The sequence below is a fragment of the Xenopus laevis genome, chromosome 2S (assembly GCF_017654675.1).
Source record: "Xenopus laevis strain J_2021 chromosome 2S, Xenopus_laevis_v10.1, whole genome shotgun sequence".
Taxonomy (NCBI): Eukaryota; Metazoa; Chordata; class Amphibia; order Anura; family Pipidae; genus Xenopus; species Xenopus laevis.
This window is the reverse complement of record NC_054374.1, coordinates 59,481,663-59,506,765: the sequence shown is the minus strand read 5'-3', so window position 1 is coordinate 59,506,765 and position 25,103 is coordinate 59,481,663. Positions and strand designations below refer to the sequence as shown.

Genomic DNA, 25,103 nt, shown 5'->3' with positions numbered 1-25,103 from the left:
TTTGTGTATGTGTGTATAAAACTTTCACATGACACTCATCTTTTACTTCTTTTTGTAGTGCCTGCTGTGTTTCCAGGATTTTACCCACTCTTTTGCCAGTGTTGTACCTAGTAAGATGTGTACCTTGTTTACTCTTGGGGCCCCGACACGCTGGCAGGAGAAATCTGGAAGGAGATTGGAGTAGCAAGTGGCAACATCTTTGAGTTGGATTGGAAAGGTACAACACAGAATTCAAAGTAAAATAAAGGAACTAAAGGACATCAGTCAGCTGCAACCGAGTCAGAGAACAGAAAAGTGTTAAAAGAAGTGTGCAGAGCTTTATCCAAAAATGGCTAATAACTCTACAGACCACCATCCTGCTAACTCTGTAAATGAGGGCGGCTATGAAGGAGATTTTGGTTGCAGTGTTATGGATTTACGGGAGCTTATGGAACTACGCTGTGCAGAGGCTGTCGGCAGTATCAGGGATACTTTTGGAGGGGTACACAACATCTGTCGCAGGCTAAAGACATCACCAGTAGAAGGTAACTTTTCCAGGAGTCATCAGAGATATTGTACACCCTGATGAGTGATTTTGTTTGTGCTTACAAGTAAAATCAGAAATTTGACCATAAGCCTTATTTACGACCATAAGTGTAGTTGTAGTAAAATTTATACACATGTCGGCCATATTGGCAGCATTCTTTACAGGTACTATACAAAAATGGGCATGCACAATTGTGTTTGTTCGATGCATTGGACACAGTTGCAGCTGATCTGATCAGCTTTTTTATTGATGCTGGGATTTTTGGGAAAAATGCTACATTCTGTAACTGGAAATTGCACTTTGCACACTGCAATGCAGATGAGTTTTAGACAGTCTGCGGACAGAATTTGCAGATACACGTTTGTTGGCATGTAGAGTGTTTATAACCTATCACACAAAATTATACAGTGAATAACTTCAATAGTTCTTCTTCAATAGTTTGACATTGGTAGACATATAGGATGACCTGTGTATGGATGACTTTCAGGCTTCATACTTCTAAGCCAGCAATTGGCCTTAATGGTTCCTTGAATTTTCTGGCATTTGATGGGCTCCTACAAATGCTGTGCTTGCTAATATCTCTAAGATGGGAGTTGTAGTTCATCTTCAGTTTTGTTACAGAGTTGTTACAGAGTTTTGTTACAGAGTTGTGATTGGGACTGGTATTCCCTTCATTAAGGATAGGGCTACACAGGGCCGAAATCAGTCTGCTGAAATCCGCAGGCCGGTTTCAGCCCCTACTGCGGGCAGTTGTCCAACCATTTTGTCGGCTCCAGGACAAATACACTCTTTGGATTTAGTTTGGTTTTGTTGTTTCTTTGCTGAAATCTGCTAAGTCTTGTTTGCACCAGAGCCGACACAATGGTTTCAGGCACAAACAGAAGAGGGAGGCTACTGCCAGCGGTAGCGGCTGAAATCGGCCTTCAGATTTCAAGAGGCTGATTTTGGCCCAGTGTGGCCCTAGCATAAGAGGGGAGTTGCAGTTTATTTTTAATGTTGTTTATGGAGTCTGCATCTTAAATTTTTATATAGTCACCAGCATCTCTTGGAGTCAGCTTCTGTGTTGTTTTTATTTTTCATACAAGTTGTAATAGTAGTATAGCAGTAGTTCATAAACTGTTGGTCTTCCTCCCTCCCCAAGGCAGTGGCTGGTGGGCCTGACTGAATGTTAGTCATGGTTTGATTAGGGTAGAATTTCTCAGAGCTATGAAGTTGGAGTCTCGGTGTCGTTGAGTCTGAGCCAGAAGAAATTTTGGGTATCTGGAGTCCAGAGTCCTCCAACTCCTAATAATTTTAAATACAAGCACTGAAAATGATCAAATCAGATTTAAGGGCTTCTATGAAGGACAATACGGCAGAAGCAATTCTTCTTCTAAGAACAATACTTAATTTTGCATTTTATTTAACAGCTATTATACAACTATATACCAGGTTCAATTAAAATATATGTTGTTTTAGTTTTAAAAATTGTTTTTGGTTTATGTACTTTAGCTTTGATTTTGGTTTAGGATTACCAAAGGATGTTGTTTATATTTTTTACCTTGGGTAGTGATAAAATGCCTTTTATGTTGTGTACATAACTTCTTTCAATCGACATGTAGGGGCTGATTCACTAAGGGTCGAATATCGAGGGTTAATTAACCCTCGATATTCGACTGGGAATTGAAATCCTTCGACTTCGATATTCGAAGGATTATTCCTTCGATCGAACGATAAAATCCTTCGATTCGAAGGATTTAAATCCAACGATCGAAGGAATATCCTTCGATCAAAAAAAGTTAGCCAAGCCTATGGGGACCTTCCCCATAGGCTAACATTGACTTCGGTAGCTTTTAGATGGCGAACTAGGGGGTCGAAGTTTTTTTTAAAGAGACAGTACTTCGACTATCGAATGGTCGAATATTCGACAATTTTTAGTTCGAATCCTTAGATTCGAAGTCGTAGTCGATGGTCGAAGTAGTCCAAAAAAAACCTTCGAAATCCGAAGTTTTTTACCTTCGAATCCTTCACTCAAAGTTAGTGAATCGGCCCCCCAGTTTACATTAGGAATAGTAACACCAAAAAAGAAAGCATTTTAAAGTAATAAACGTATAGTTAGCATACACTGGTAAAAGCTGTGCTTTGCTTCAGAAAGACTACTATAGTTTATACAGGTATGGGACCTGCTATCCAGAATGCTCGGGATCTGGAGCTTTCCGGATAATGGATCTTTCCATGATTTTGGATCTTCATGCCTTAATGTCTACTAGAAAATCATGTAAACATTAATAAACCCAATAGGCTGGTTCTTCTTTTAAGGATTAATTATATCTTAATTTGGATCAAGTTCAATACAAGTATAAAGTACTGTTTTATTATTACAGAGAAAATGGAAATCATTTAAAATTGGATTATTTGGATGGAGATGGCCTTTACGTAATTCAGAGTTTTCTGGATTATGGTGTTTCGGATAACGGATCCCATACCTGTATGAATAAGCTGCTGTATAGCCATGGGGGCAGGCATTCGAGCTGCTGAGATAAAAGGAGAAAAGTCACAGGTTCTATAGCAGATAATAGATAAGCCCTGCCCAACACAATGGTGTTTTATGTGTTATCTGCTATGTAACCTGTGCCTTTTCTCCTTTTTTCTATCTTGAATTGTTGCCCCCATGGCTACACAGCAGCTTATTTATATAAACTATAGTTGTCTTTCTGAAGCAAACACACAGCTTTTACCAGAGCAGGACAGACCGTACATTATATTTTAATTACTTTGATACACTTTCAGGTTTTGGTTTCTACTTACACACTTGGATAATGAAGACTCAGATTTCCGTTCTTTAAAAAAATCAGGGCCTATCTCACTCGCATTTGATATCCCATTGATTGAAAGACCTGACCCAAATTTCCCATTCAGGTGAACTGAGTGCCAGAGTTTCACATACTTTTGTCACACACAAATATGTAACCTTGAATAATTCCCTTCCATAAATAAGCAAGCAATTATGTTTTTGATTCCTTTGTTTAACTGGGTTCTCATTATTTAGTTGTAGGTCTTTTTTATTTAGAATATTAAGAATTTAAGAACTAGGAAGTGCAGATTTTGAACATTAAAAGACGAGTCTGATTTATCAAAATGTGAGATAAGTATTACCTAAAAATAAGTGTTTACCAGTAGGGAACGTTTAAAAGTAAGGGACTGATTCATTAAAGGACCAGTAACATCAAAAAATGAAATTGATTTAAAGAAATAAATATATAATGCAGTTTTGCCTTGCACTGGGAAAACTGATCTGTTTGCTTCAGAAACTCTACTATAGTTCATATAAATAAACTGCTGTGTAGCCATGGGGAAAAGGCTCAGGTTACACAGCAGATAAGCTCTGTAGAACACAATGTTATCTATTATCCACTATTTAACCTGTACCATATAGCCTTTTTTCAATTTCCACCATTGCTATTCAGCAGCTTGTTTATATGAACTATAGTAGTGTTTTTGAAGCAAACACACCAGTTGTGTGTGGTGTGGGCAGGACCGGTGACGTCAGGGCGGGACTGTTGATGTGGCGATCAGTGATTGGTTGATCGCCATGTCATTATTTTCAGTGTCCTGTCTGGAATTCCTAATTTGGAAATCCGGAGAGGAAAGTTTCATCTGTACAGCCCTTCAAAATACCAGGCTGTCTGGGTGAAATCCAGACAGATGGCAACCCAAATTTGGTTAACTTTTTATTTTATTTGGTCACTAAACTGTGCAGGCCATTTAATTTCATCCAAGATATGTCAACTGAAGGGGGATCTGAACAAACTGGAAGTGTGGGCAGCTAAGCTAAATGGCCAGCCCTGTGGACGCAGACCCGCTCCGCACCTGACTTCCCAACTCACTCTCTTACCTCCCCTCATCATTGCAGCTGTGGATGGGGGGAGGTAACAGAGAGAGGTGGGAAGTTGGGTGCGGATCGGGTTTGGGTCTGCAGGGCCCACCAGGTTTTTTCCTGGTGTCCCACTGGCCCAGTCCGATTCTGTAAGTTGCAGATGAGATACAATGTTGTTGTGAATTTTTGCATTTGGGATTTAAAAATATGCAAGCCATGCATCTGTACAGGCACTACGTTTTTATCCCTACTGAGCCTAAAGCTGGCCATAGATGCAAAGATCTGAGGATTGGTACGATTTTCGCACAGTTTGTAGAGTCGGGGTGGCAGTTTGGGGCTATTAGAAGTCACCCCAAAGAAGAGGAGATTTATAGCCGGGCGACTAATCTCCCCCAATCTGCCCGTGTGTCCCTGCCATAAGAAATAAAAACTACATCATAAAAATCATGACATTATCCCTTTAAATACCTTTCTGGAGGGTTCATGCATAGAACACAATATTTCCCCAGTTTACCATTAATATCTGGAGCGTTATCAAGTTGACATACGTGACTAGAATGTGTGGCAGCCATTTCATGCTGCTATCTATTGTTCTAGAAAAGACTTAGAATAATGTCTCCTTGTACTTATTAAAGGAATTGTTCAGTATAAAAATAAAACTGGGTAAATGGATAAGCTGTGCAAAAAAAAAACGTTTCTAATATAGTTAGTCAAAAATGTAATGTATAAAGGCTGAAGTGACTGGATGTCTAACATACAGTAACAGAACACTAGTTCTAGCTAACTTAATTAGAAACATTTTTTATTTTGCACAGCCTATCTATTTATCCAGTTTCTATTTTTACACTAAACTGTTCCTTAAAAAGTATAGTTTCCCCACTTCTATTTAAAATGATGTTAAAGGGGTTGTTCACTAACTAAACCCAAAATAAATATGGCTAGAAATTCTGATACTAATCGTACTGGTTTCTGAGCTGTAATGTGCCAATAATTAATAATCAGCATTATCTTGTGATAAGGAGCTTAGGGAAAAAAATGTGTGGCTAAAGTCTTTAGGAAGGAAGGGTTTGGGTTCCTAGAGCACTGGGCTGATTTTTCCTTGGGGTACAATCTTATAGTCATGATGGATTGCACCTCAATGGAAGGGGTTCGGCTATGCTAGGGGAAAGAATGGCAAAGAGGCTGGAGGAGTGTTTAAACTAGGCAAGAATTGGGTGGGTGAGCCAGAGTATTATAAGGGGTCATGGGGGAGGAGTGAGGGCCATACAATTTACCAGTTGGGGAGAACCCTCTGTTACAAGAGGAACATACTAATGGTAACTTTTAATGTAATTCTCCATTAAATAATGTAAACATCAGAGGGAAAAGTAGTAACCTCCGCTGGATGCTGGCAAATGCACAGAGTTTGCAGGTAAAATGGGTGACCTGGTGGGATGAAACATGTGACTGGGCAGTGATTTTAGAGGGACTGGGGGATTAAAAAGGGTGTCTTTGTGTAAAACCTAAATTAAATAAATAAATGTTCTAGACGATCTCCAGCAAATCCAGCAAATGTTAGCATGGATTATTTGTCACTGAACTGACGAAAGCAACCCAAAGACAGTATTTGTTTTTATATTCTTACTGTTCTTTATTATTGACTAGTCATAAACTAGCTAATTATAATAATTTTAAGAAATTTAAACATCACATTAAACCATATAGTATAATAGCTTATGAAATGGTATGGTAGACTTATGGTACCTTATTCATTATTACATAGAAAAGAAGGTAGTTTTAAAGAGCTAATTTCCTAAAATCGATTTTTAATCCATTGCCTTCTCATGATTTGGAGCTTTTTAGATTTTTTTCCAGATAAAAGATTCAATACCTATGTCTTCTGGAGGGAAGTTAGACGTTCTACATAGAAATATAGTTTACTAAAAGGATTTACAATGCAGCTGTATTGTACTGGCAGATGATAATCAATATTGTACGTTGTTTTTTCTTTTTCTTTACAGGTTTGTCAGGGAACCCCTCAGACCTTGAGAGAAGGAGACAAGTATTTGGTAAAAACTTCATCCCTCCAAAAAAAGCCAAAACTTTCTTGCAGCTGGTGTGGGAAGCACTGCAGGACGTTACCTTAATTATCCTGGAAATTGCAGCCATAATATCTCTGGGTCTTTCTTTCTACCACCCACCAGGAGGAGATAATGAATGTAAGTATAGAGTGGAGGTGATAACTTTCTTTATTGTTTCACTGCATACCTGGATTCTATTTTTCTAAATATTAAGTGCATTTTTTTCAACATGAAAAATAATCCAAAAGCCTGAGACAAGCTTAAAGGAGTCATCTCAAGTTTAAAGAGTCATCTGTCAGTTAGCTTTTAGTATGTTAGAAAATGTCCTATTCCTTGCAACTTTGCATTTGGTCTCCATTATTTGTTTAATTTCCGAAAATGTTGTTGTCTTTTTCTTGCAGCTTTAAAGGGGGTGGGGGGGTGATGATCACTGACCCAGGCAGCCAGAAAACTGTTGCTCTGTAAGGCTGTAATTTTATTGGCAATTTTAATTTCTATTATTTAACTTCCTATTCTCCTCTCCTATTTATATTCCGGTCTCTCATTCAAACCACTGCCTTGTTGCCTGCATATAAGACCATAGCAACAATACAACTGCAGAAATATCAACCTAGAAAGCTGCAGAAGGCTAGATAACTGCAAAATAAACAAAAACATTAAATATATAGCAGAATGGCTTAGAATAGCAAAATAGCAATGTCTACATTGTACTAAAAGCAAATTGGTGAACAACCCTTCAAAAAAAATAAAAATAAAAAGTACAGCACACATGATTACTAGGAAGGTAGTTTAAACAATGATTTGTTTGTTTTATTTCTTTTTTTTTTAAATTAAGAAAGTGTGCAAAAAAAAAAGTATATGGCTGTGGTATGAAAGTCTGAAAAATACATTTATGAAGCATGTGGTGCTCTCTAGAACTGTTTATTTTTTAATTTCTACACTTCTTTTTCTTCAGTTCTTTTTTGCGTTGGTACTTTTTTTTTTTTTTTGGTTCAAGTGAGATTTATTGAGTAAAGAAAAAGACAGTTGTACAGACAATATCACCGTTCAGTAAACATAAAAAAAAAGGGACAAGATCCAATACGCAGATTGGACGCAAACCGTCTGCAAGCACAGAGTTTTGATTGAGTATATAAATACATTTCTGACGTATGCAATGTACCTCAAGACAATGTACCAGGATAGTAAAGTTATCTTTAAACACTGATCATCTGAGCATTGTAAACACACATCTTTATTGACAGTAGTGACATAGAGAAATGGCAATGCCGTGGACCACACTGTACCTAATAATTCAATCATAAGGCCGTTAGGTACTGAAAATTTTCTGCATTAACTAGTAGCGTAGGAGAAATGATATGTACCCTAATCTTGTATTAGCTAATTCCCACCGATGCCCCAGGCTGTTCAAACCTGCTCCAGAATCCATAGCTGCCAAATAGCGGTGTTAGCCTTAGTAGACCCCCGTCTCCTGGCAATCAGATCCTCCATTTTTTGTAAGACCTGAACCGACTTCAGCCACATCTGATAGGTAGGGGGATCTGTGGCCTTCCAGTGCTGGGCTATCAGTTTACGAGCTAAGAAAAGTAACTTGTGTACCATAGTGTGGGCTGGCTTCGTTAGAGGAGTCGGGGGGTCCATGCCTAGTAAGTACCATTTGGGATCTAACTGTATTTCAAACCCCAGCATCCCTGTGATACGGGTCTGTACCATTTCCCAAAAAGGCACAATTTCCGAGCAAGCCCAGAAAGTGTGCAAAAGTGTGCCCTCCGCCACACCACATCTCAGGCAGGCAGGTGAGATCCCTGGGTTGATTTTGTGTAGAACTGTTCTGGAATAATAGGCCCTATGCACAAAGTAAAGTTGCAATATCCTATATTTATAGCGTTGGTACTTTTTTAGTTTATAGGGAAAAAAAATCCACACAATTGATCATGTTCTTATTTACAGTGACCCTTCAGTTTAAAAAGTTAAAAGGGATTCTGTCATGATTTTTATAGTGTAGTTTTTATTTCTAATTTACACTGTTTACACTGCAAATAATTCACTCTACCATGTAAAATTTAAATTCTAACCCAACACGTGTATTTTTTGTTGTTTTAATATTGGTGTGTAGTAGGGTTGCCACCTTTTGGCCCATTTAACTCTGGGTAGGGGGCAGAGCAGTGGCGTAATGGGGGTGAGGTGGTGACGTGTAGGGTGCTGGGTCATGATGTCAGGGGCGGGGCTCTGATGCGGAGTTGAGACAGTTTTTTCATAATTTAGAAAACCAGGAAGCTAGTTTTGACCCGGACAGCCCTTCGTAAAACGGGTCAGCTGGCAACCGTAGTGTGTAGGCAGCCACTTCAGGTCATTTTGCTTGGTCATGTGCTTTCAGAAAGAGCCAATGCTGCATTATGGAACTGCTTTTTGACAGGCCATTGTTTCTCCTGTAACTTAAGAAGTCGCAGTGGGACATGGATTTTTACTATTAAATGCTTTTCTTCTATCTACCAGGGAGGTGTTATCTGGTTACCTTCCCATTGTTCTACTGATGGGCTGCTGGGGGGGGGGGGGTTGTGATATCACTACAACTTTCAGTAGAGTAACTGAAGTTTGTCAGAGCACAAGTCACATGAATGGAGGCACATGGGAAACTGGCAATATGTCTAGCCCATGTTAGATTTCAAAATGAAATATTAAAAAAATCAGTTTGCTCTTTTGAAAAATGGATTTCAGTGCAGAAATCTGCTAAAAGTATGTACAGGTATAGAATTTATTGCATTCTTGCATTGTATTTATCTGTATGTAAAAGTTTTTGTTATTTGTACCTCTCCTTAAGGGCAATGGCACAGAATGCGCTTTGTGCATACTGGAAGACATGCTCCCTGCAGGCAACAAATCCAGGTCCAAGACACATGAACATGGTGCTTTGTCACCAGTTGGGGACCCGCAACTCTCTACGGGCAACAAAGTTTCAGAGTGCTATTAAAGATTATTGACACTGATAGTATCGGCATAATCATGTACTGCAATCTTTATTCAAAAGCAAATCGTTGTATTTAGTGGCATAATTAGATATTCCTGGGCCCCACAGCAAATCATTTTTCAGGCCCCCCAGATGATTAGAGGTTAACCTTTTTTTACCAATATTTATTGAAATTGTATATGAATTAGGGCTTCATGGGGACCCTATACCTCCTGGGCCCCTATGTAGCTGCAGGGACAGCTTGCTCTGTAGTTACACCCCTGATTGTTTTCATGTTTTACTTTAAAATCCAGGCATTAGGGCAAGCCTGCACTTTCATAAACTGTAATATTTCTTTATTCTTGCTCTTCAAATTGATGCCAGTACTCCCCTCCCACATCAGATGTGATACCTTGCCTCAAAACAATGGACAGATGACAAGATAACAACTCCAAAGCATTCAGCTGCTTGAAGTGATAGGGACTCCGTGTTTATATGCTACCACTCTACTTTGAGCCAAAACTGTGCAATATCAGAGAAACTGTACAGTACTTTAGTCCGTATAGAAACACCCACACTACACACGCTGCCTTCCATTTGCTTTGGACTACAGATGTAGGAGATTTGAGTGCTGCTAGAGACACCCCTGAAAGCAGAGTTGTAAAGGAGCCATATGCCAGTGCACTTTACTCTTTTAAATATTAAATGAAGTGTTGATATATATAGTGTTTTGGGTTAATTTATTTAAATATCTTCAAAAATCCTACTAGTCCCACCCATCTGTTCCACTTTCTGCTGCCTCTATTACCAGGCTGTGTAGGGCAGCAGGCGGTACTTAGCATGCTGCTCTGTAGGATGGGAACCTAGAAACTAGTATGACTTATACGGAACTGAAGCCTGTCTTTGCATATTTGACTGCAGGGCTGTGATTGGCTATACCTCCCCTACTGTGCTTCTGGCATGGACCATTAGGACCCCCCCCTCATTTGAACAAAGGGGCATTTTTTTTAAACATATTTATTTTTAGCCAAAAGTAAAACCAGCACTAATTATTATTTAGCCAAAAGTAAAACCTGCAGGGGGGGGAGCAGGTGGTGTCACATATCCTATGTGTGTCATTTACAAACTACACCATCCACACCTTCTGGGATAGAGATTTTTATAGTAAGGATTAAATGGTATACAGCTGTGGAAAGGATTAGGCTGTGCATTTATAACAGATCCTATAATGAAAAAATGGAATGGTACCCGTGGACATAATACCTTGTCATCCCTGCTTTCAAAATTCTCAGCTAATACTAATTAGGCTAACACCCCACGGAGAACTACACCCTCCTCTTCCGTCTCCTTCCATAGGTAGAGGAGCGCAATGGCACCATTCTTAGTCTTACTTTTGTTTATTCTCAAAAATGTTACATTATGGTAGTAACTGAAAAGCAGAACCCACGTTTGTGGGGGGTTCGGTGATAGCTGGACCGCAGGGTATGCTTCCTCTATAGCAGTGATCCCCAACCAGTAGCTCGCGAGCAACATGTTGCTCACCAACCCCTCAGATGTTGCTCCCAGTGGCCTCAAAGCAGGTGCTTATTTTTGAATTCAAGGCTTGGAGGCAAGTTTTGGTTGTTTAAAAACCAGGTGTTCTGCCAAATAGAGCCTCCTGTATGCTACCAGTCCATATAAGGGCTACCAAACAGACAATAACAGCCCTTATGTGACATCCCCATGGAGTTTTTCATGCTTGTGTTGCTCCCCAACTCTTTTACATTCAAATGTTGCTCACGAGTAAAAGAAGGTTGGGGACCCTTGCTCTATAGCATTGAAATGGGGGGGGGGGTGTTATGGGTGTCACAGACAAGGGAACGTTGGGCTCACAAATAACTCTTAAACCATTCATACAGACAAATACTTGCACTCTTACACCAATGAACATGGAAGTAGTACTGCAGCTAATAAGTAGAAATAAATAATATTAGTTTTATAAATGTTGTATTCCTTTATAGATTTAAAAGTACATTTTTAAAATTGTATTAACCATGCTAAAAAAACAGAAATTAAAAAGCACAGAGCAGCCATTATTAATATTATCTATATAAAAAAAGTTGTATTTTAAGAAGATCAGTGAAATGTGGCACTTGTTTACTAAAGAGGGAGATTTCTTGATAAAATTTATGATCTCCAGAAATCTTCTGAATCTTAAACCTTTGGAAACTTCTTACTACTTTCCTTTTTGCAGTATGTGGTGAAGTTGCCGCAGGAGTGGAGGATGAAGGTGAGGCTCAAGCTGGATGGATTGAAGGAGCAGCCATCTTGTTCTCGGTCATCATAGTTGTTCTTGTAACAGCCTTCAATGACTGGAGCAAAGAGAAGCAATTTCGGGGCCTACAGAGTCGAATTGAGCAGGAGCAGAAATTCACTGTTATCCGTAAAGGGCAGGTTATCCAGATCCCTGTAGCAGAGCTAGTGGTGGGTGATATCGCACAGATTAAGTATGGTATGTGTAAGAAAATTTGTTATATAATATCACTGTACAGAAATGCAGTAATAATGTTGTTTTCCAAACATTCCATTCCACTGTGAATCTGTTTTTCAGATTACAGTATGTAACTACCCTGTTTTTAGGTTACAGTATGTATCAAATGCTCTTGTTTGTTACACAGGTGACCTCCTTCCTGCTGATGGGATATTGATTCAAGGCAATGATTTAAAAATTGATGAAAGCTCTCTAACTGGGGAGAGCGATCAGGTGAAAAAATCATTAGAGAAGGACCCCATGCTTTTGTCTGGTAAGAACAGTTTCTTTACCCATAGAACTAATTCTCAGTAAAACTGCTGTCCACATTTGAATTTGATTTTTTTTTTTTTGTATGCAAAATTTGTGCCAGCATCCCTGAAAGTATTTCGCGTTTTGGCAGGCAGGCTACATGGAGTACTATAGGTACAGTAAAAATGGGCTTAAAGGTGCAATGATATGTCACAAGTACTATGGGATTGGCATTGAATTATTTGCACATCATAAAGTTTTAGATTAAATTGATATATAAATAAACTTCATGAAGGTTCTTGGAGTTATTTCTTATTTCTGTGAGAGTGGCACAAAACCTTATCACCAGATAGCTTCAATACTAGCTTCTGCCTTTTATCCTCAGGAACGCATGTAATGGAAGGATCTGGACGTATTGTAGTCACAGCAGTAGGTGTCAACTCTCAAACTGGCATAATATTCACCTTGCTAGGTGCTAACGAGGGAGGTGAAGACGAGAAGAAATCCAAAAAAGGTAATAATCCTTTGTCAGCCGTTTTCAATCGATTTTGGTTTGTATCAGATTATGTTTACATGGGCATCAGTAATTAGAGCAGTCTTCAGTTAAGTTAAATACACAGAATAGAGATATTTTTTTTTATGGTGTACACACGTGTACATAACTAACTTAGTAAACTATGATTGCCAACTTTACTTTAAACTATAAAGGGTTGGAAGGGAAATGTTTTCGATGCTTACAGCTGACAAGGAGGACTGGTTTTTACTTTGACTTTCATATATGTACCTGTTGAATATTTTTACTTGCAACTGAAATTCTCACAAATATGTCTTACTTTCCTTTTGTTTTAGAAACCTTCCTTTACCTTTCCACATCATTGCTTTATCAACAGATCATTAATATTCATTTTGTCCTATTCACAAACTAGTGTTTGTGACTCTTATCATCCTAATTTTTTTTATCCTCTTCTGCACTGTTTTTTTTTTTTTAGTTTTACTTCCGTAAGTTGTGTTGTTATTTTCTTTGTGATTCTATTGGCTATTTTTTAATCCATCTCACTTCCTGACATTCTGCCACTCTTTCTGTTATCATTTCCTCTGTTGCACACTTTTTAAAAGCTCTGTCTTCTCCAGTAACGTAACTAAACGTAACATATCTTTCCTGTTTTTTTCAGTCACCTATTATACTCATCCCTTATGTTTATGCATTTTTTTACTTCTTGAGCTCATCTTCAAGTGAGAGGGTATTTTGTCTCCCTTACTTTCACCTCTTCTATTAAGGGATTTCTCCTACATTTTCTGTCAATACAGAGTGATCAGATATCCTCCCCTTTTTGTTTTTTATCTGAACAGGTAAAAAAACAGGACCCTCAGAAAATCGCAACAAAGGTAATCAGCTACTGATATATGTTTTTGAGATTTTTTTTGCCACGATACCCACGTCTATCTCTTACACACCTGTGTGTGAGCTTTAGAGCCTTGCTTTTCACTTTTCCATCCAGCAGTGTGAGCCAATACATTCTTAACAACATTCCTAATAAGGAGGTTTCACTGCCAGTCTTTGAAGAGGCTAGTGAGGTCCTTACTGTTGGAACACAAAAAACCTGAAACAGCAAATTTGGCTTCTCTAAGACTTGGGATTCTAAACCCAAGTTTTCTTTTTACAATGACTGTTGACTCTTCAAAATTTTTTATAAAAAACTTTTTGTCTCGTCAATACCAATTTTTCCCATGTCCCTTATCCTTCCTACCACTATTAGTACTTTCTATTCTGTAATACACTATAATAGAGTGATTGAGTGTATGTGTGGCCAATACCTTTGTTAAATGTAATTCTATATATATTTGTTTCTTAAAACCAGTTGTAATTGCCTTTAAACCCCTCCCTAATATATTAATGCCAAAACTATATGGCAATGATCAGGCCACATAATTATTTATAGAGAATATACAAAAAAAAACTTCAAGTCATATTGAGAATATTGAGAGCTAAAGACAGATCATAAAAACAAGTCTAATGATAACATAGTAACACAATTATACAAGTACATTTGCAGACTTTCAATTTCAAGAAAATATAATGTTTGCAATAAATAATTGCAAATATGTAAGTTATTGTTGCTGGGTGGTGTAAAAATATCCTTTGCTTGGAATGTTCAATACTGGGTTAACAGGAAAATGTTCACAGAAACAAATCACATCATGTTCCATAAACAAGGCTTTGAATGGAGCAGAAGTGCAGGTGCAATCATGGTCAAACACATCGGCACCTTTTAACGAACAATGCACCAGTTCTGCTAGAAGATTGTTGAATATAACAATGCAGAAATTCTAAAATGAAATGGACCAAAATACTTCAGAGAAGTCGTAAAAAATATTTGGATTTCATACATGTGATTCTGCTCCAAATTGAAAGTAAACCTGTGATTAGTTTAAGATGCCTGCAATATAAGAAGCAAATTATTTGAATTGCCTGTCTGAACCATACTAAGTATGGAGGAGTAGGTAAGACAAAATGTTTTGTGAAAGCATGGACAAGGTTTGGGGCTGCATTATCTCCAGAAACCATTTACTGTAAGTTTTATTATTTACAACCGTGTTCAACTAGTGCCTCACAAGCAACATATTACTCACCAACCCCTTGGGTGTTGCTCCCAGGGGCCCTAAAACAGGTGCTTATTTTTGACCCACCTGTAGGTTACCAGTTCCTATAGAGACTACCAAAATAGCTAACCACACCCTTGGAACTATTTTCATGCTTGTGTTGCTCTCCCAACTCTTTTTTACATTTGAAAGTGACTCATGGGTTACATTATGCAATGTATTCAAGGAGTTTAATAACCCACAACTCTGTAGCTATCCTACCTCAACATAGATGCAAGAAAAAAATTGCAGAGGACTGTTTGATTGTGAACCTCAATCATCTGTCTGACTTTCAGACAAAAAGCACTTTAAATTTGCACCATCTGTTGCTGACTCAATGAAGGTGGGATGTAATGTAACTATAGATGAGGTTGAAAAAAATTACACAAAATTCTAAGTTCAACTTTTTTTTCAGTTGAAAGTTACCAAACTGCTAGTCGATTCAGAAGAAAGAGGAAAAAAATCTTCTGTTTTCCTCATTGGGCATGAAAAATGCCTACTAGCTTCTTATATATCTTCCAATATAACAGCGTCAGGGAGAGATTTCCACAACTTCACAGTCATCACTGTAAAAAAACAGTAAATATCTACTCTATGTACACATTCATAAGGACAGTTTTCTATCCATATACTAGAATGTGATCTTTTAACAAACCTTGCCCTTAGTTTGCCCAGAAAACTACTTGTACCTAGTATAAACAAATTAGAGAAAAATAGCTTGTCCTCAACAGATAGACTTACAGATGAGGTTGAGTTAGAAGTTCCTTTTTATTCGAATAACAGGTGAAAGCGAATCTGAGAAAATGGGAAAAAGTGGCCTGGCTAAAACGTAACTAAGCACATTTACTAAGTAGGTACTAATTTGGACTTTGTATTGCATAAATAGTATACACTGAGGAAAATAGCAAATTAAGTCCATTTATTTTTTCAATATCCCTCCATAGCTCCATGTTCACAAAATAAAAACTTTCTGGGATTAATTTTTCTTGTGATGCAGTCAGTTCCTTATTTTCTTTTTTTGCCTTCTTGATTGTTGTTTACAACAGTTGTTGAAGTACTGTAAATCTATTAATTAATTGCACTGGTAGTTTTAATCCCCTATTAATAAGACATGCTCTAATTCTGCAGCCTTTTTTATTTGCAACTGGAGCTGAACCTCTTTAATTGTAGCCTACAAATATTTTGCCTGTCCCTTAAAACCTGAGAAAAGTTAAACCCATAAGACTTTAACCCGCTTATTACTCTAGGCAACTTCTTCCTTAATTTTGCTTTTGGATTTTAAATCATGCTTAGCATATTGAAAAGAAGAGATGTGGCTATTTACCTCATCCCTCCAAAACAAGACATTGTCTTATTTATATACTGTCCAGTTGTGTGACTTCATAAGCCATATTTCAGCAATTTCAAATAGATCATACATCTTATCCAGAGCCATTAATTCCAGCTCTCCAATTGCATAAATACATAAATTACAAGATGTAAATTGCATACAGGTATCAGTAATTCTATTTAATATATATGGTCTTCCCTGCCATGTATAATATCACCATTCATCTCCACATGTAACCTATCATTCACATAACTTTTCCAGCTTCCTACCCCTGCACCGCACTGTGCCTAGTTTTAAATCTTCTCCAACCTTTTAGCCATGCTCTCCCTAAAAAAAGCTGCTATATCATCCGGTGCAAAACCTTTCTGGCAAAAAGCCTGTAACTGATGTGAAAAATCAACCCAGTTCTCCATAGCCACCCTGCCTACACCAATCTCTTCGCTTCTAATTAACCTCCCTTATGTAGCATTTAGCTTTGATAGTATCTCTCAGATACTAGTACTCAGAAAGTTGTCACCCGACAACCTTTCACCTAGTAGTACCATGATAACTTGTTTTTACCAGTCCTACCCAATAACCTATCCATTTGCTTCAAGACATGCTGACGCCTAGCACCAGCCAAGCAACAAACAGTTCAGTATGTTGGGTCCTAGCAACCAATTACCCTGTCCATCTTTCTAATGATTGAATCCTCTTTTACTACAACCTGCCTTTCCTTTATATCACTCCCCGCCCCGCCTCTTTTAATACAGTGGCTTCAAAATGGCAAATCTGTATAGTGGGAATACCCCACTGCTGACAAAGAAATGATAGCCTGACTGGATTTCACCAAAACACACGTGACCAAGACAAAAGCCCAATAGGAAAATGGCTTGTGGCTTCAAGACACCTCCTGTATGGAGAAACTAGTTGCATACATTGCTCAGGTGTGATTTTGGCCCATTCTTCCACAAATCTTGAAGGTTCCAGGGCCTCTTCTATGGACTCTGATCTTCAGTTCTTTCCATATATTTTCATTTGGAGTCAAGAGGGGTGATTGCCTGGGCCATTCTAGCAGCTTTTTTTCCTTTCTCTAATACCAATTGAGAGTTTCCTTGGCTGAGTGTTTGGGATCAATGTCCACCCTTGTTTCATCATGGTAGATGACAGCAGATTATTCCATTCATCCTTCTGTATATATATTTAAATGAAGTCTGCCGGTTCCATATGCTGAAAACCAGTCCCACAACATGATGTTCCCACCTCCAAACTTCAATGTTGGTATGGTGTTTTTGGGGTGATGTGCAGTGCCATTTCTCCTCCAAACATGGTGTGTGCAATGACATCCAAAGAGTTCAAATTTGGTCTCATCTGACCAGACTATGTTCCCCAAGAATTTCATTGGCTTGTGCAGCAAACTTTAAACAAGCTTCAACATGCCTTTTCTTCAACACAGGAGTCTTGCGCAGTGAGAGTTACAATTGATATTAATTTGTACTGAAAGGGGGTATAATTGCAAGGTCTTGCAAAAAGCCCCCTCTAATACAGGTTTTCTCTGTAAACCTTAATTTTTGTGAAATCTTTGGTAATTTGGTAAAACTGTTTTTTTATGAGTGCTATGCTCTCATTTGATTTTTTTTTATCATAATTTTTATTAAAGGTTTTCAGTAAATAGAAAGGGATACCAAAAAAAAAGAAAAGGGGAAGGGGGGTTATACGCCATCATCACACAGTGAAAGTTCAATATGTAGAATACATTCTGTCAGATTCTCAAGTATACACTGATGCCACATTAATACTTTGCAGGGACATCCTTACACCTTTCATTTAAACAAAACTAAAAAAGCCTATATTGTTGCGTACCCTGCAAACTACCACATACCCAAAAAGGCCATGCTTGACACCTAGGTTGCTCATTGAGTTTAACACCTAAGGTCAGTTTATATCCTTCTGTTTCTTTGAAAACTAACCACCTAAGCCAGGTATCCTAAAATCTTTCCTTTGCTGGGATGTATATGCAGAAAGTTCCTTAAATCTTGCCAATTCGTTGACCTAGAAAAATCTTTGAGAGAAGGGGGAGTGACAATTTTCAACTTAAGTGGAATATGGAGTTTGGCTACATTTTGTAAATGCCTTTCTAAGACCCGGTCTGAAATATTATCTGTGTCCCAAAAGAGTAAGACCTGGGCTGGGGAATCTGATATTTCACGACCCAAAACCAATGTGCATAGCTGGAGGACTGTTGTCAAGTATGGTCGTATGTAGTTAAATTTCCTGTTCCCACTGAATGTATCCTAGACCTTCAAGGTGTATTCAACATCAGATGGGTATTGTGAAGAAATTTTCTATGTACTATGTAATATATCTATGTAATATATCTATCCACGAGGCATCACATTCATCTTTATGACATTGACTCTGCCCAGCCAGGAAAGAGGCCACTTAGTCCATTTTTTTAGCTCTTTTTTTAATTTAGCTAGCAATGCCTTGCTGTTATTCACTGCCCATTCTTCATAATCATTAGTGCTTAATATCCCTAAATAGAAAAAATCCTTTTTCAACCAACTGTATGGGAAATTCTGTGACAGCCCATGTATTGTAAAACTCAATAGGGATATATTCAATGCTGCTGATTTGCCATAATTTATTCTGAAATTGTTGATTTTATTAAAGTCTTTAAAGAGACCATTCAAATCGGTATGGTGATAAGGATATTTTTTCAGGGAGATTAGTCGCCCAGCGACAAATCACCTCTTCTTCGGGCAAATAATCTCCCCAAACTGCCTTCCCGCCGGCTAGAATGTAAATCGCCCGCGGGATGGCACTTGGAGTCCTTCAAAGTCATCTGAAGTTTCCTAATGAGGCGACTTTGGGCGACTTCACCGGGCGACTAAATCTCCACGTGTGTCTGCCCTAAATGTTGTTGCAGCCTAGTTGCTATCACTTTATATCTGAGTCGATAAGGGAAATCGGCCTATGAACTACCTGGCTCCTCTGAATTTTAGTTTGCCTTCAAATGGAAAGGAATGCTGTGTGAACTGTGAACCATGATGTATTGCATTGGAAGGAGAGAATCTGAACATTCTTTGTAGTATTGTATTGTGAACCCATCCGGGCCGGGACTTTTGCTGGAGGGGGGAGGACCGAATAGCCTGCAAAACCTCCTCACAAGTAATCTCTTCCTCCAGCAACTAACTTTGTGCCCTTGTTAGCTAGGGAAGAGGAGTGGATTATAGTCTTGATTTTCTTTTGCAATGGCTGTCAGGTTCGAAGCTGCTTTTGATTGGAGCTGATATAAATATTGGAGCTTGTTGTGCCTAAGTGCAACATCTAGAGTTATCAGGGAGTGATCTAAACAAGTACGGGTAGGATTGTTTGCATTTTGGATGCCTTCTAAAAAATATTGGGAAAGGAACAGGTAGTCAGTTCTAGTATACAGAGTGTGGAAAGAGGAGTAAAATGTATAATCTCATTCTAGAGGCTTAAGATGCCAAGCATCAACCAATTGTAGGTGCGGCAATGTTTGAGTGATTCTTCATATCATATATGGGGTGTTCGATTTTCTGGTGGAGCCATCTAAATTAGGTTGTAATGGGACATTAAAGTCCCCCCCAATATTAAAGTTCCTTCTGAAAACTCACTCAAGATTTTAGCAATTCAGTTAAACTCTGCATCTTGATTTTCATTAGGAAGATACACTGTGGCAAAGGTAATCTATTGAGTATCCAGGGTACCTTTTACAAAGACAGATCTATGGGTCTCACTTAGTTGAAATCACCTTGAAATTGAAACTCTTAGCAAAAACAATAGCAACACCCTTAGTTTTGTTTAGCTGCTGTTGGCTGCAAAAAAATGTACAGTATGCTTATTGTTAGCCTTAAAATGGGTCTCTTGAGGGAAAGGTACTTGAGTTTGCCTTAATGCTGCAAAGAGAAGAATTCTCTTATGTGTAGAGTTATTGCAGTTCACATTAAGGCTCAATATTCTAAGCGGGGTGTATTCTTCTGGGTTCTTAAAGGTAAAGTAACACCAAAAAATGAAAGTGTTTTAAAGTAATGAAAATACAATGTATTGTTGCCCTGCACTGGTAAAACTGCTGTGTTTTCTTCAGAAACATTACTATTGTTCATATAAATAAACTGCTGTGTAGCGATGGGGCAGCCATTCAAAGGAGAAAAGGCTCAGATTACACAGCAGATAAGCTCTGTAGAACATAATGGTGTTATCTGTTATCCACTATTTAACCTGTATCATATAGCCTTTTTTAAATTTCCGCCATTGCTATTCAGCAGCTTGTTTAAAATAATTTAAATTGAGTGAACAATATGAAAACAACTGAACTGAAAAAAGTTTTTAAAAGGTAAACAACCTCCTTAAAGTGAAAGCTGAACTTAGAGGCAAAAAGCCACCTTTCCACACTACTGAGCATGCACCTGCCTGGGTCCGAAGAAAAGAATACAGAAGAGGAAGAAGATCACAGCAAATGAGCTTCTACAGAAGTATTGTGGGCTGGTGAATTTTCTACAGGAAAGCTGGCCCAGGTATTAGATAATAATTATTGGGGAATTCATAACATTTGGCATACCCCAGCAAAGTTATGTTCAATTCACATCAACCACACATTTTCACTAAGGTTAATTAACTTAAAAACACTCTGCCATCAGCCAAATGGTTAATTCTCATATAAACTGGTAAACCTTTCCTTTCAGCACACAGAGGGTTGAAGTACACAATTTTCAGGCTATGGGTTCTGTTGGAGCAACAGGGATTTGATATTACATTTTATATTTAGTATAACAAAAATGTAATAAATACGAAACCATATATGTTACTGAGTAGGAATTCACTTAAGGCAAGGTAAAAATGGCAATACAATCTGATAATTACAACCTCAACTTTATTTGGTGATCTGCCCAGTATATCCTGCGACATTCCCTCATCACCTATGCATGAGGTAGGAGTGCACAAGTTTTCTAGGCCAATTTTTTGGGTATGGTGAAGTGTTTTGATTATATGCTGCATAAATGATTCCTTTCTGAAGTAAGGTAATTTAGTCTTAGTAATGTTGTTTGTAAACAGAAAGGAAAATGGCTAAAAGATTTTGTACAAAGGGTGGTTGTCAATGGTTCATTTTCTACTTGGAGCAAAGTTCTTGGTGGAATCCCACAGGGTAGGATGATTTAGGGGAGGTCATTTTAAGTAATGTATCCATGCAGCTCAATTAGCTTGATTCAGGATTGTATTCTGATGTTGACAATCTGGACAGCTAAGTGGCAGATGAGATTCAGTGTTTATAGATGAAAGGCATTACTCGTGTGATGTAAACATATGAAAGCCATGTATATTATCAGTACTGTGTTGGGCAAATCCATAAAAGAGAATGGTCTAAGGGTACTTGTGGATAATAAACCTGGCTGTAGCAAGCAATGTCAGTCAGCAGCAGGAAAGGCAAACAAGGTTTTGAGCTGTATTAAAAGGGGTATATATTCGCAGGAGGAGAGGGTCATTCTTCCTCTTTACAGAACATTGGTAAGGCCCTATCTAGAATATTGCAATGCAGTTTTGGTAATTAGTGCTCTAACAGGATGTTAAATTAAATGAAATTAGAAAGTCCAAGTTGTGATTTTTTTATGCTGGAGAAGATGCACTGCAGTGGAGACATGATAACTGTATAAATGTAAATAATGAGACCATATAATACACCCTTTAATGCTTTACTAGTATATAATTCCAACAAAGACAAGGGCATCTATTCAGATTACATCTTGATGTTCAGAAAATATTTTTTTACTTGTGAGCTGTGAAATTGTTGAAGTCGCTCCTTGAAGAGGTTGTACTGGCAGATACATTGGCTAGCTTCAAGGAGTGGTTGGATGGCTTTTTAGCAAGTGAGAAAATGCAGCGTTACTGAAAATAGTTGATCAGAGCACTTGTTTAACTTTCCAGGAACTTTTAGATGAAAAAAAGTTGACCATAGTGGGCATGTGTCTTTTTTTTCTTTAACCTGAACTTTTGCAGTTGTCAAATATTTTGATAAAAATTTGGGCACAATATGTTTCATAGATGATATCAGACCTGAGGGGGTCTGAAAATCCAATCCTTCAAAAACATTTCCCAGACTCGTGGGTATAAAAATGTCCTGTTTGGTATTATAGTTAGAAAATCTCATCATTACTTATATGTGATATATGAGGGTGTGAACCCCAACTCAGATGGAGGGGTTAATTTCTGTAATCCATATATTTCTCATAACTGACCCCCTCATATCTTTGTTTACCAGCTCTTTCATTTGATTATCTTTTTGACTATACTATACAAATTGTACAAAGTTTTACCAACTACATTGGTTTATGAGCAGCTTTACTAAACTGTCTGTAATTTTTCATGTGTTAAATCATTTTTCATTAATTCATAGTATATTTTAAATTTCTTTTTCAATTTAGTGAAGTGCTGAAAATCCTAATTTGGATGCATAAATCAACTATGCTAGAATTGGTGGCTTTTAGCTTGTTTTTTAAGCTTTGCATAACTTCCTAATGATGTGTCCTTACTGAATTATTTTAATATAATTACAGTGTCCTCCATAATGTTTGGGTTAAAGACACATTTTCTTTGATTTACCTCTCTGAATAGCAGTGTGTAAAATTTTAAATCAGACATGCACATTCCAGACATAGATTTAAAGTTATTTGCATACATTTCAGTTTCACTATGTCAAAACTACATGGACTGGCACATTTCTCTTTTTTTAAACTGTATTCTTTAAATTAATGCAAGAGCAAAGTAAAAGCAGGAAGAAAAGGAAATAAAACAGTAGAATGAACAAGGCATGGAACAAAAAGGGTATTTTTATGCCCCTGCCCCACATGAAGAAATATTTTACCTCCCTTGTAAATTGTATATATTTGCAGGACATATCACATATACCACATGGAATTTCTACTAGTATATGTTTTTGAAGGAGACGGCACACATTTATTGTTTCTTCATTTGGCCAAAAATTCTCTCTTACTTTTTTTTATGCTTTGCTTTTTCGTGTAGGTAATTTGCTACCAATTCATTTCATTTGGCTTTTCTTCATTGCTTAGTATCTCTTTTGCTCACATCTTTCCTGGTTCATTCTTTGAACACATCATTTGTTTTGTCATTTTGTACTTTGTCATTTTGGCTTTGTGTAACTGTGACTTCCTTTTTCCCTGTCCTTACCATATACTGCCCTAACCCTCTTTTATTTTATAACAATTTGTAGCCAAAGCTCAGGATGGGGTTGCACTGGAGATCCAACCACTGAAAAGTGAAGATGGTGTAGAGAGTGAAGAGAAAGAGAAAAAGGTTGTAAAAGTGCCAAAGAAAGAGAAGTCTGTCCTTCAAGGGAAGCTAACCCGTCTGGCAGTGCAAATTGGAAAAGCAGGTAATGATTGTGCTAAAGTGAAGGTCTATCTTTCTCCTACCATAGTAGCATGAAGTAATCTCCGTTATAAACACAGTAGATAATATGAAAAATCAGTTGTGTTTCAGCTTTCAGAAATCCCACTAATACTACGCTCAGCACTAGAACTAATGAAACCAGCTAGTTTCTAGATTTCTACCATTGACTTGTTCAGAAATTCACTTTTACAGTGTTGGACTGACTCACCAGGTAAACTCCCAGTTGGCCCCTTTGCTCAGCCAGTACTATAGTAGAAAGCAGCCAACCATTTTGCCTAGTATGCCTATACCATTGTCATTCATCTTTTCTGCATGAGAAAGGATAAATTTAACCATCTTTCACCACATTCCCTGATCATTCCAAATTATATGGGGACACTGCACAAACCAAAAACAATTGTATATACAACGTGTCAAGCCATCAAGGCTTACATAGCTTAAATATAAACCTTGGTGGCTTGAAATGTTGCTGTAAGGAACCCCATCGGTCAGGCTTGTTTTCTTATCTGTAGGTGAGCTGGCCTGTGGGTCCACTGTGCAGGTCTGGTGCTCACATGCGCAGGTCTGGTGCTCACATGCGCATTGTGTCAATCGCAGCGCAATGTTGCAGCATCACGTGGTACATGATGATGTCACAAGCGCATTTATTGTTTATAAACAAAGCCCATATTTACTGTTGATTGGTCCCCCACCCTGTCAATCATATGTATGCCTCTGCAGATTGGTTCCCTAACCCTTTAAAGGAACTGTAACACTACAAATACATTTTATTAAAAAATCTATTCTACCCACACTAATAATAGAACTACCCTGCATGAAGTTTATAACAGCTCAGTTATCCAATTGTGTGTATTCTTATGCATCAGTGCCCTAAATGTGCCTCTTTGCCCACCGGTCTATTCTACCACACCAGTGATGTCTGCTATCACCCAACGTTTGCACATCATTCAATATTACTGTTCGACTTTCAAGTAAATTTCAAATACCCAGCTTGGTAGACTCAACGGCCGAGTACTCTGCCAGTCTCTCTCTGGATAATAACTATTAATTCTTGCCGGGCCTGGACAGTATTAGCCTATGACGGGGAAGATGCTGAGAGGCGGTGCGCTGATTCGTATGCTGCTCCAATATCAAATAGTGCTAAGCAGCTTTCTACCAGGGGATCGGGATGTCTGGCGTGTAGGTGGTTGGCCAAAGGTAGGAATTATAGAGAAGAACATGTTGTCAGTGATTTAAAGGACGCAGAAATGGCTGTAAAGCGCACATCTGCTTTGCGCTATTTGATATTGTTGCATCGCTGATGCGTAAGAATACACAAAATCGGGAAAATGATTTGTCAGCAGTCTTCCTGACGCTGCCAAAGCCGTATCGCTTACCTTTTCGGTTTTGGCAGAAGTCGGGTTTGGGGTAAGATAAGGAGCGCAGATCTACAGAGTGAGTCGCCCTATCACCGTTTGTCAGTAGACACGAAGCAGTATTTTTAAACAGTATTTTTTTTAATAAAGCATTGATATTACTAAACTTTAATCAGGGTAGTTCTATTATTTGTGTGGGTAGAATTGATTTTTTAATAAAA

At 38.1% G+C, this 25,103-nt stretch overlaps 1 protein-coding gene across 3 annotated transcripts in view; it reads left to right on the top strand.

The window, feature by feature from the left end:
* Positions 1-25,103, top strand: part of LOC108709452 (plasma membrane calcium-transporting ATPase 4) — a 118,266-nt gene that overhangs the window by 57,817 nt on the left and 35,346 nt on the right. For all 3 annotated transcript variants that reach the window (XM_041583843.1, XM_018249301.2, XM_018249303.2), the window contains exons 2-8: positions 59-524; positions 6,383-6,580; positions 11,623-11,880; positions 12,047-12,172; positions 12,536-12,664; positions 13,501-13,536; positions 23,349-23,510. In XM_041583843.1, coding sequence (XP_041439777.1) covers positions 329-524; positions 6,383-6,580; positions 11,623-11,880; positions 12,047-12,172; positions 12,536-12,664; positions 13,501-13,536; positions 23,349-23,510 — 1,105 coding nt within the window. In that variant the 5' untranslated portion in view covers positions 59-328. The remainder of the gene's footprint in view (positions 1-58; positions 525-6,382; positions 6,581-11,622; positions 11,881-12,046; positions 12,173-12,535; positions 12,665-13,500; positions 13,537-23,348; positions 23,511-25,103) is intronic.